Below are 13,353 nucleotides of genomic sequence, written 5' to 3'. Positions count from 1 at the left end.
TCACATTATAATAATACTAAATGCAAAATTATTCATATGAAAAATCTGTACATATTAATACAAAATTATACACACAAATACAAAAGTATACTACATATGCCAATGCAAAATCATACACTCGACCCAACAAAATGTACCGAAATGTGTGAACAAAGGCAATCAGGGCTGAACAAGAAGCTACTTTGAACTTTGAACAGAGAGCTGCACAGGGGATCACTAGGAGGTGTTCAGAGACGACTGTACAAATATGTACAACTGCGACACAGCAGGCGACTCTCACCTCTATGTCTTCGGTTCACAAGTTCGAAAACAAATTCCATCTGTTATATATATATATATATATATATATATATATATATATATATATATATATATATATATATATATATATATAATTTCCATTAAAATTTATAAAATTTCACTACAAAACAAAAATAACAAAATATTAGTAACAGTAATGTCTTCTCACAGACATAATAACATAGGATAAAAAAAACACACTTATGTATTAGTGTATTTTTTGTATAGATTTACACCAAGTCTTTCGCACTCTCCTGAGTGCTTTGTCAAGGTCTGAGTGTGTGGTTAAGACCAGACTTACATCTCAACTTCTAATACCTCCTTTGTAAATCTTTACATAAAATACACAAATACATAAGTGTGTTTTTTTTAAAGAAAATATACTCTTTAAATTTTACTAAAAAAAACAAAGAATAACATTGTGTTGTCTTCGTACGCCATCTCAAACCCTCGATGACATTGCAGCATACAACAACAGACCTTATGCAACCTGTCGACAGAGGTCAGGGTCGCCCTTCATGTTACAAATCAAAATGAGATGGTTCACTGAATTTAATGTACAGAGGCAAGTCTCCCGGATGGGCTGAAGAGTTCAGGACGAGGCCACATATTGCCCCTTTTTCTTTCCTGGTCTTATAGTCGGAATTGCTTATATATATATACATTAAACTTTTTTAGTGCTAATTTTTATCTCCAGGAGTCTTGGAGCCAATAGAAACCAAGGACTCGAGGAGTCTTGGAGCCAATAGAAACCAAGGACTCGAGGAGTCTTGGAGCCAATAGAAACCAAGGACTCGAGGAGTCTTGGAGCCAATAGAAACCAAGGAGTCGAGGAGTCTTGGAGCCAATAGAAACCAAGGAGTCGAGGAGTCAATGGCCGTCCAGGACTCGTCCGGAACTCAATAACCAAAGTAGGAAAATCCCATCACAGTGGCAGCTATCGTTCGAATTTGGCGCCAAAATATCTGAACAGTTGCGAATTCTTCAGTATTTGGCGCCAAAATATCCGACAATCCTGTCATATATAAATTAAATATAAATATATATATATATATATATACATATATAAATTAACCAAGTTTTAATGAGCTAAATATATATCTGTCTTTGGTTTCCACTTTTGGCTTATGTGGTCACATGTTTCCCTCCGTGTTTGGCTCAGCGATGCGGCCGCTATCCACTGATGCGCTTCCTCCATGGCATGGCGGGACGCGGCGCTGCCACACTTACGGAACAGGTTGAACACTGACCTATAATTCAACATATAAACAAAAAAATCTCTCGATATGTCTGGTTGATATGTGGTTTTCTTGAGTAATATGTGTGTAAATGGGAAGGAACATGATGAGATATGAAAAGGAAAGAAAGAAGTGGGAAATATAACGTTTTCTATATAAAAAATTGTTTCCCTCGATTACGGCAGCAACTCAAGCATTTCTTCGTCTCCCGTCAAAACAAAACCAAAAAACGAGGATTTAATCTTCATATTTGGTAGCTTAAATATACACAAATGGAAGTATATGACAAATATACAGATATGTATATATGTATATATACTGCTCGTACCGACACAAAATATGACCTATCTGTTAAGTTACTCGTCAGTTCATGAATCGTGGACGCGCTTTAGGTCGATAAGCCTCGACCAATGGCCATTGAGAGAGCAATATACGGATTTAATGTTAATTATTGTCTTCAGAATTCGGATTAAATTAACTTTGTAGCATTTTCTCGCGTTGAAGAATAACGGTCTGTCTTCCTCGTAGGCATGCATAAAAAAAACAGTTTTGTGCATTTAAAAACGGTTGGTGACGTCACTACCGACGGCCCAGGACTCCAAGGAAGAGTAAGAAACGTCATAGGTAAGTGATGTCATAATTTGGTGACGACATAGGCTGACGACGTCATAGAAATGTGACGTCAAAACCGAGTAATGTCATTGACGAAGTTCAGAGGGACAGCAAATACAGATTATTGAGCTAGAAGGAAATTTAAAATAGAGAAAATATGACAGAAACGGGAAAGAGAGAGAGAGAAAGAGAAGGAGAGTGTCCCTGGGCTAGGAGCGGCGCCGCCCTCCGGGGTGCTAATGGACAGATACTTACCAGCGACCTAACACTGCCAGCGAACACTTCTGGGAGGCCACGAACGGTCGTGGGGCTCTTCCTGGCCTCGACGCTGCGGCGGCTCCCGCAACACGGCGCCGGCAACACGGTGCCCGCAACACGGCTCCCGCAACACGGCTCCCGCAACACGGCTCCGGGCCCTTCCAGAGACTCGGGTTACAGATCGTCCAGGCGAATCATTCATGGAAATGAATCCATTTCGAAAACAACCGCGTTAAATACTTCAGAGTTCTTAACACTCTCGAATTGGAATTATTAAACGAATTATTCCCAAATTCCAAATCACGATAATATGCATGTCTAAAGAGGTAATTTTAGTTTTCTATATAAGTTCAGTTAAGCGTCCCAAGCAGGTGATGTGGCAGTATTAGCATGTTTCTACGTGGTAGCTGGGACACCCCAGTCCCCAGCTGACCCTCGAGTCGTGTTCCAATCTCTCTCGTGAACGCAAGATGCTCATGCTTCGAGACCACCACAGAATGCCATCTACCTATCCTTGGACCCCCTCTGGCCGCTGGCTCAAAGACTGTTCGGAATAGGATGCAAACCCCTATAGCCTAGGTAATAACATTTCTTTCGCTTGAATTATCGGAGACTCGAATTCGGGCCTGAAAAGTATGAACGAGCCTTGTACGAACATCCATGACCTGGTTCGTGTCGCGAATCAGCAATAGGAAAGACCTGGGGTTAGATTCACGAAGAAGTTACGCAAACACTTACGAACCTGTACATCTTTTCTCAATCTTTGGCGGTTTTGTTTACAAATATTAAACAGTTAATAAGCTCCGAAGTACCAGGAGGCTGTTTATAACAATAACAACAGTTGATTGGTAAGTTTTCATGCTTGTAAACTGTTTAATAAATGTAACCAAAGCCGTCAAAGATTGAGGAAAGATGTACACGTTCGTAAGTACTTGCGTAACTGCTTCGTGAATCTGGTCCCTGGTTAAATATGGGTTTGCAAGAAGGATTTTTGTTTCGGTAAACAGATTACCGGGCAATCTGACGTGTGGTAACTTGATTGTTTCAAGCGTAGGCTAGACATATATAATGAGTTTGTCTGAATATAAATAGGAACTGCCTTGTATGGACCAATATAGGCCTTCTGAACTGTAGTTAATTTTTATTTGGCCAGAGAGGCAGAGTTTGCTGATGACTGTTGTGTGGTGAACTCGGAGCACTCGGCCCCTCTGCTGTTTCATTTATCTGGTCGACATGGGCGTTAGGACTATGCAGCTAAGCCGGGAACTCCGCCTTTAAGTGACTCCTACAACTACTGGCTATTTACAGTCATTTTTCACAATCGCAACTGTGGGGAAAGAAAACGAAAAGTGGAGGATATAATTAATTTTGTAAAGTAACAGAAAATGGAAAGTGGGGGGGGGGGGGTTACTGGTCATGAACAGAAAACGGAGGGTGGCATAGGCGTAAAACTTCTGGGGCCAGATTCACGAAGCAGTTACGTAAGTACTTACGAACGTGTACATCTTTCCTCAATCTTTGACGGCTTTGGTTACATTTATTAAACAGTTTACAGGCATGAAAACTTGCCAATCAACTTTTGTTATTGTTATAAACAGCCTCCTGGTGCTTCGCAGCTCATTAACTGTTTAATAATTGTAAACAAAGCCGACGATGATTGAGAAAAGATATACAGGTTCGTAAGTTCTTGCGTAACTGCTTCGTGAATCTGGCCCCCTGGTGGACGAAAAACAAGGAATGTGATAATTCAATATTGTGCTAATATGACAGGTGTCCGAACATAAAAGAAAACAGCGTGAAACAATGGAAAGACTAAGTACGAACAACAGACCCATTAACAAAATAATATGAAACTTCAAACAATAAATTAAAACTAAAAACAGAGAATAAATCACAATTAAGTTAAACCAATATCCAAAAACCAAAAATCTATGAAACAAGCCAACACGAGAACAGAGGATGAAGCCTAACTAAATATTCGACATTGAAATGAATCCTAAAAATTGTATTTAAGTTTCCACTTTTCCCTACAGAAAGCACGACGACTTTTTTTTGGTCTAATTTATGTACAGACGGATACATGTCATTGATCTATTTACAGCATACAAAAAAGAGAGTCCCTTTCTATCAAATTCCATTTACAGTTTACTAAAATGAACTCATTACTATATCACTAACCTCTACTGTTGTGTGAGCTGGTACCGTTAACTTCTGGTAGAACTCTTGCGATTTGAAATTTTGAAAATATGGGATCGTTACGACGGTTAACTTGTGTACTTTGACTGCTGGCTATCTCGAATGTGCGCAACGAATTGTATTTTGCCGCTGATTGGCTCCCTTGAAGGATATCTAGAATCTAATTGGCTGGAGATGAGGGATTACACAGCTCAACCTAAAAATTAAAAATCAGCTCTGCTTTCTTGATTTGTAATTTCGCATATGATTGGTTCAATTCGAAACAGTCAGTTTCCTTATCTATCATTGGTTGCTTCATGGCAAATGGGCGGAGCTAACGATAATTTTTCGTTTATCATTTTTTACGAAGTAAATATATGCTTCACGGAGGAAAAAAAAGATGAATGATAAATAATGTTCATGAGAAATGAAGATTGGAAATGGCAAAGTAGGAGTTCTTTACCTTAATAAGTTTTAAACAACGAATAAATCTAAATTTATTCTCTCTAAAGTTAAATAAATTTAACTGGCAATGTTCTAACTATAAATAACTTGCAAAACAAACAAATAATGCATAAATCACAAATTCTACACCTAAGAAATATGTATATCACCTCTTGTGGGGCAAAATATGACAAAAAAATAATATATTTTTGTTTACAACATTATCATCTTTCACATGTTTGCGGGGAACAACTGACACTTATATAACCGAAAAGAAATCACAAGTCAATCACATTGGCGATTTATGAGTAATTTACCATAAGACGCCTGGGGACATAAATGTACAGGAGTTCCAGTCAACAAGGACATGTGTGCCTCAACATTTCCAAATGAACTGGGGGAAATTTCAGCATTTTCTTCTCCCATTCTAAAGGTTCATATTTCCTTCAAAACAAATACGCCTCTACAGCTGTACAGTATAACACAAGGAAGACACTTATTGTATACGAGCATCGAACCAAGGGATTTATTTATTTTATTTACCTATTTATACATTATTCGAACGGCACACAGAGGGCGTGCTTAAAAAAAATTGCACTATCTGGCATCATGAGGCACGAGGCTATGACGTCACGGAAGGAAACGGTGACGTCACTGGAGGAAGTGCCAAACGTCAGATTTTGTTTTCATTACTTTCTTAAGCACGCACGCACACACAACATTATTTTGGCATAGGGTGTGACACTAAAACTATTTTGATTACGTGATATGCATCAGATTTTTGCCTCAGGCATATTTATTAATGTTTCTTATGCATATTTGTTATTATTAAACAGCTGGCACACTGTGTCTGAGTTATCATTTAGCATTTTTGTAATTGTTCAAATTACTTTTGTTTCAACTTTTTAATTTGTTTATTTCCGGTTTCTTATTGCTCACAAGTTTTATACACGTTTCCGCATTTAATCTTGAGCATTTGTTAACATTTTATTACTAAATTTCTCTCTCAGTTTTATTTTATTTTTTTTTCATTATCACAGTCATCTTACCGGCATCTCAATATCTAGTTTCTTATTACTTCGTCTGTTTCTATATGCTTCGCTTTAGTTTCCGCTCTTCATCCCATCACTAGAAACATCGTCTTGTGGGGCAGCTCCTTTTTCTTTTACTCACATACGCCGTATATTTTGCCTTCAGGCAGTCAGCCTTTTTTCCATCCGATAATTCACTCTTTTCCCCAAAGATTAAATATTCATTCGTAATTAGAGTTCGGAAAGTAATTATTTTTTACTTATCAGTTCCTTAATTGATCAGCTTCGTGGCTTTTTACCCTGAGGTACTTAACTTTCCTCCCCCCCCCCTCATCTGGAGAACTTTTTTTTTTTCCCTGAGGCATTATATTTTCTTCCCATAGCACCACATTTCTGCCCGACTTTTTGAATTCCTTAATTAAGCATCTGACGCATTTTTTTTTTTGCCTGACGACTTCACTTCTTATAAGTTTTCTCTTTATTTATATTTTTTACTTTGCTTGTCTTCTCACTGTGCACTTTACTACTTAATGACTATCCTTCGTAGTTTGTTCCATCTCTTTAAGTTAATTAGGCAACACTTATCACGTTAATTAGGCATCCCATTATTTGCCGTCTTGCATAAGTCTTTAAAAGGCTTCGTCGTATAAAAAACCATAGAATACATCCATATAGACATTCATACATGTACATATATGTATACACTGTCATATATATATATATATATATATATATATATATATATATATATATATATATATATATATATATATATATATATATATATATATATATATATATATATATATATATATATATATATATATATATATGATAAACACTGTACATATACACTAACGCTATATACACTAGTGTATATATACACTACACATACACTGTCACACACACACACACACACACACACACACACACACACACATATAGTGTTCAGATTTTCTTCCAAATAACGTGTTTATCCTTATGACGCCAGAAAGAGATCATCGTTTATTAAATGCTCGACGCCACCAATTCTTTATTTGAGGTAAGTATTTGCGGGAAGTATTTTCAGGAAGTATTGGCGTTACTCACCGATATCCTAAAGTTTTGAAATTCTAAATTCCTGCTGTTTTGTGGCTCCTGAACTGTATTGTATTGTGGTTTTAAATCAATTGTAAAACATTATACACATTCACATTCACATACACACACATCTTACCGAGGATCGCGGGGTCGATCCTCGTGGCCGAACTGAAACGTTTGAGCAACGTTTCCTTTCACCTGATGCCGCTCTTCACCCTAGTAGTCAGTAGGTGAAGCTAGACTGTTGCTGTGGGTTGCAGCCTGAGGATGGTCAACGGTTGACCTAGTTTATATGATAGATACAATAGGTCGGGAGCCATTAGACAACTAGCGGTTAATAGAGATGGTTGTCCAAGAGTTATCCATTCGATCTTGCAGGCACAAATGGGTTAATAAATACGCACGCACGCACGCACGCACGCACGCACGCACACACACACACACACACACACACACACACACACACACACACACACACCAGAGGACCAGCAGCAGACTATCGTACATTAAAATCAAATAATTAATATTTTCGGGTAATTTGAATTAAATATTTAGATATTTATATAAAAAAACTGAAAAAAAAAATCTTCCATAACAGCATTACTGAGATTGATGTGGAATTCATTTCCAATTAGTGATATAATTATGAACTAATTTTACCGAGACATTTCTAAATTCATTCTAATTATTTTTTTTTTGTTACAACAGACAGACACCTGTTGTGAAAACAGCCGTTTGTTGACAGATTTAGATCAAATTTTCTATTTGCGTTTTTGTATTCTTCCTAATTATCATCTGAATCATAACTGACGATTCACAACGCTTCATAAAATATTACAGACACGAGTGTATCCTTAATAGTTGTTGATGGGAGTAAGATTAGACACATGAGTTATAACTTGTGACGGGGTCACAAGACGGTGCTGGTTAGTGCTCTCAAGTGGTGGTGGTTGGTAATTGGCCTCAGGTCGTGGTCGTGGTGGTGTCGTACTCTTCAGGTCGTGGTGGTGGTGGTGGTGGTGGTAGTACTCTTCAGGTCGTGGTGGGGGTGTTCCTCTCGACAAGGGGGGGCGGGCGGCGGGTTTAGAGTTCAGGGCGAGCTGTACGAGGCTTGAGTTCAGGGCTCTGGTTCCTGTGACCTCAGAACGAGGGTGTTGGCGACGCGAGGCTTCAGGGCGTGGTGTTGGTCAGGTCAGACCTGTGGGCGCGACTGACCTTGGAGGTGTGAGGGGCGGGCGGGTGGAGGTCGGGCGTCATGGAGACCTTTGTGGGCGTGAGGGGCGCGGGCAGGAAGGTCGGCCGCTTGTACGCCTGCAGCTCTGTAAGAAAGGACGGGAGTTAGTAATGGCTGGATTCTGTCTGTCTGTCTGTCAGACTCTCGCTCTTGTCCCCCTGTCTGTCTGTCACCTCTGTAAACGCACATTAATGGCACTATGTAACAAGACACCTCGAACACTGTTTATGTAGAACAGATGTAAATCTCTGTAATTAGGTATGTTGGTTAGACTATCATTTTCAAACCACTACAATCACCTTCTGTGATTGTTCAATAAATCACAGAACTATATGTTTAACAGATCTCTAACCCTATCCATGGAGGACAGAAGAAAATGTATATATATTGCCTGGTTAGCATTGTAAATGTGTGGCCACGTCTGTGGTAGAAAACAATACAATTAACACTAAACTACTCCCTGGTTTGGCTTAGTTGTTATATTTGCCGCCATGTAATCCCGGTGTTTATGCCTCTTACTCTGGGGCCAGATTCACGAAAGCACTTACGCAAGCACTTACGCGAGCACTTACGAACGTGTACATCTTTCCTCAATCTTTGACGGCTTTGGTTACATTTATTAAACAGTTTACAAGCATGAAAACTTCCCAATCAACTGTTGTTATTGTTATAAACAGCCTCCTGGTGCTTCGGAGCTCATTAACTGTTTAATAATTGGAAACAAAGCCGCCAAAGATTGAGAAAAGATGTACAGGTTCGTAAGTGCTTGCGTAAGTGCTTTCGTGAATCTGGCCCCTGGTCTCGTGTTGTCGTCCTCTGCACACACCGACATGTACGACCTCACTCCCTCAGGAGGGTCGTTCACATTAATTACGTAGAGCATTTAGCCAAGTCCTGAGCCCTGGGGACGCTCGTTGGTCTGGTGCTCTCCAGCTCCACTCCCTTTGAATATGACCCATTGGCTTCAAGACCCAGCCCGTCCTCCAGCAGCCCGTCCTCCAACAGCCCGTCCTCCAGCAGCCCGTCCTCCAGCAGCCCGTCCTCCAGCAGCCCGTCCTCCAGCAGCCCGTCCTCCAGCAGCCCGTCCTCCAGCAGCCCGTCCTTCAGCAGCCCGTCCTCCAGCAGCCCGTCCTTCAACCTGTCCTCCAGCAGCCTGTCCTCTAGCCCGTTCTCATAAACAAAGGCCAAAGTTCATTCCATGCACCCGCCAAACCCCAGCTGTTTATGATTGAAAAACGGTTTACACAAGACTCAACTGATGACGTACGAACACTTCCGGAACAAGTGCTTCACTGACGACTTTTGTTCGAACCACAACGCTGTAAATACTTCTCCAACTTAATACAAGTACAAATAATCGCCGTCAGAACCTCAACACCTAACCGAACCAATGCCTAAATTGAATGGATATTTAGGAGCTGGTTAGGTTAGGTGCTTGTTAGGTCCTGTTGGCGATTATTTGTATTTGTAGTACGTGGGTGAAACATTTACAGCGTTGTGGTTCGAACAAAAGTCGTCAGTGAAGCACTTGTTCCGGAAGTGTTCGAACGTCATCAGCTGTGAGTCGTGTGTAAACCGTTATTTTTTTTATCCATAAACAGGGGGTTTGGCAGGTGGATGGAATGGACTTTGGCCTTTATTTATGAGGACGGGCTGGAGGACAAGTTGAAGTACGGGCCAGAGGACCTTCACAAGCCACACTTGTGAAACATTTGAGACAATAAGGCCAAATTTACCGAGTTCTTTTTTTGTTTTTTAATCAAAATTGTTAAAAATGTGGTTGTCAATATTTATTTATTTATTTATTTATTTATATACAAGAAGGACTTTGGAATGTTTGAGTACATAACACTGGTGTCCTAACGTTCTTGCAAAGCCACTAACACGAACTGAGTTTCGAGCAGGAATTGCCAATATGGCTCCTATATATGAGTTTAGGAGGCTTTTAAAGGCTTTTGCTAAGCTCTTGTTGAGCCTCTCAGATATGTGGCTTAAGATACTGCAGGTGCGCATAACAGGGTAAAACACCTTTAGTTCCCTATGCAACCAATCGTATGATCCGACTCCCATTCTTTTTCTAAACTCCTTGAAGTAGGCCACCCACACAACGCTCCTTGAATGGTCTCAAGCTTCTCCCTCGGGCACAACTTCTCGACCAGTACAACACAACCTCTCGACCAGTACAACACAACTCCTCGACCAGTACAACACAACCTCTCGACCAGTACAACACAACCTCTCGACCAGTACAACACAACTCCTCGACCAGTACAACACAACTCCTCGACCAGTACAACACAACCTCTCGACCAGTACAACACAACTCCTCGACCAGTACAACACAACCTCTCGACCAGTACAACACAACTCCTCGACCAGTACAACACAACCTCTCGACCAGTACAACACAACTCCTCGACCAGTACAACACAACCTCTCGACCAGTACAACACAACTCCTCGACCAGTACAACACAACCTCTCGACCAGTACAACACAACTCCTCGACCAGTACAACACAACCTCTCGACCAGTACAACACAACTCCTCGACCAGTACAACACAACCTCTCGACCAGTACAACACAACTCCTCGACCAGTACAACACAACCTCTCGACCAGTACAACACAACTCCTCGACCAGTACAACACAACCTCTCGACCAGTACAACACAACTCCTCGACCAGTACAACACAACCTCTCGACCAGTACAACACAACTCCTCGACCAGTACAACACAACCTCTCGACCAGTACAACACAACTCCTCGACCAGTACAACACAACCTCTCGACCAGTACAACACAACTCCTCGACCAGTACAACACAACCTCTCGACCAGTACAACACAACTCCTCGACCAGTACAACACAACCTCTCGACCAGTACAACACAACTCCTCGACCAGTACAACACAACCTCTCGACCAGTACAACACAACTCCTCGACCAGTACAACACAACCTCTCGACCAGTACAACACAACTCCTCGACCAGTACAACACAACCTCTCGACCAGTACAACACAATCTCTCGACCAGTACAACACAACGTTCGACCTGCTGCTTCAACTTTAGTCTGGTTGCGTCTTCTCTCCCCAAACCAGATGTTACGGAAATCAAAGTCAAGCGACCACACGCAACTTCCTCACTTTATATATATGAATGAGTGTGTGTAATCTTGCTTAAAGTGCACGCCAGTAAGTGTCACGTCATGGTTCATCAGTCTCCAGACTCTGACTTCAGAATAATCCAGTGTAGGATAACAGCTGTTAGCTCCAAGTGAGAGAGAGAGAGAGAGAGAGAGAGAGAGAGAGAGAGAGAGAGAGAGAGAGAGAGAGAGAGAGAGAGAGAGAGAGAGAGAGAGAGAGAGAGAGAGAGAGAGAGAGACACGCCTTGTGACTTGCTGTAGTCTGCTTTGTGTATTTACTTAGAGTAATTAGTGTTTTGTTTCAATTAGTTGCCGAAGACCAGCTGGAGTGGTCGGGCGAGGATCAAGAGGAGGGCTGGAGAGGCGAGGGGGGAATGAAAGGTCACTATACAGCCAGGAGCAAATAGGAAGGTTAGACAAAAGGAATGGATTATGTGGATGGTTGAGGGAGGGTCTACACGCCAGAAACCAGAAGTCCATCGAATTATTCATTATTGAAAATTATTACACACACACACACACACACACTTCTTAGGGGCCTCGTAGCCTGGTGGATAGCTCGCAGGACTCGTAATTCTGTGGCGCGGGTTCGATTCCCGCACGAGGCAGAAACAAATGGGCAAAGTTTCTTGCACCCTGAATGTCCCTGTTACCTAGCAGTAAATAGGTACCTGGGAGTTAGTCAGCTGTCACGGGCTGCTTCCTCTGTGTGTGTGTGTGTGTGTGTGTGTGTGTGTGTGTGTGTGTGTGTGTGTGTGTGTGTGTGTGTGTGTGTGTGTGTGTGTGTTTGTGTGTGTGTGTGTGTGTGTGTGTGGTGTGGGGGAACAAAAGAAAAAAAAGTAGTTAGTAAACAGTTGATTGACAGTTGAGAGGCGGGCCGAAAGAGCAGAGCTCAACCCCCGCAACACAACTAGGTGAATACAACTAGGTGAATACACACACACACACACAGTTATATACTCGAACGAAACAGTCGACACCATACACAACCCGCTGTTACCTTAAAATACGTCCCTAGAGACGTCTCTCTGTTAGGCAGATCCGGATGGAAGGAGCCTGCTATATTTCATCACCTTGCGCCCTACAACGGACATAGTGGTCAGGATATAGGATGACACTATATGTTTCCCCGCGATGGCCATAGAGTGCAACAAAGTGGCAGCTCGGCCACTGTGCTCCAGAACAACCTGTTCTCTTAAAAAGAACGTCGCTTTTGCCCGTTTGCCTGTATGGCCGAATTTGGACGTAATTTGAAAATGAAAAAAAAATGAAAATAAATTTGGGATTTTTTTTTTCAACAACAGTAAGTTAAGGGTCCTCTGATAGGTTAGGTGGGCAGGAAATTCTCATAAAGTTTCAAAACGTTATGAAAAACGCTAATTAAAAGTTTCCTCTTATAACCTCTGCGCGTACGCCGGACGACTCAAATAGAAAACGGAACAGAACGTCACTTTTGTAAGTCGATTTCATTTCAAATTACGTCCAAATTTGGCCATAGCGCGCATACGAGCCAAAAGTGACGGTATTTTTAAGAGGACGGGTTGCACAGCAGAGGAAGAGGGTGTTGTGTGCACTTCTACCCTCTTGAAATCATAGTGCTTGCCGGAAGTCGTTCTTCCAGAGTACCAATATGCAGTGATGGACCACCAAAAAGTTCACTCTTTTGTACTTTTAATCTTATAGACTCTGAGGGAAAAAAATCACGCAAAAAAGCTAATTTAAACATTCCTAGGCCTATTATAGCCCGTATATGTAGTATAAAAGTATACGGCCTAAGATAGCGTGGATTAGGCCTAGGGTTGCCAGGAAAGATCAGTTTAGGTCTCATATTTA

The 13,353-nt window shown here is 41.2% G+C and overlaps 1 protein-coding gene across 1 annotated transcript; it reads left to right on the top strand.

The window, feature by feature from the left end:
• The first annotated feature begins 10,490 nt into the window (after positions 1-10,490).
• On the top strand, positions 10,491-11,447 carry LOC138363034 (salivary glue protein Sgs-3-like). Its single transcript, XM_069321831.1, has one exon. It carries the CDS (start codon positions 10,491-10,493, stop codon positions 11,445-11,447), a length of 957 nt encoding a protein of 318 aa, XP_069177932.1.
• Positions 11,448-13,353: the final 1,906 nt, after the last annotated feature.

This window comes from Procambarus clarkii, chromosome 1, assembly GCF_040958095.1.
Source record: "Procambarus clarkii isolate CNS0578487 chromosome 1, FALCON_Pclarkii_2.0, whole genome shotgun sequence".
Classification (NCBI taxonomy): domain Eukaryota; kingdom Metazoa; phylum Arthropoda; class Malacostraca; order Decapoda; family Cambaridae; genus Procambarus; species Procambarus clarkii.
The sequence above is the reverse complement of the archived record's forward strand: the minus strand, read 5'-3'. Positions and strand labels throughout refer to the sequence as shown.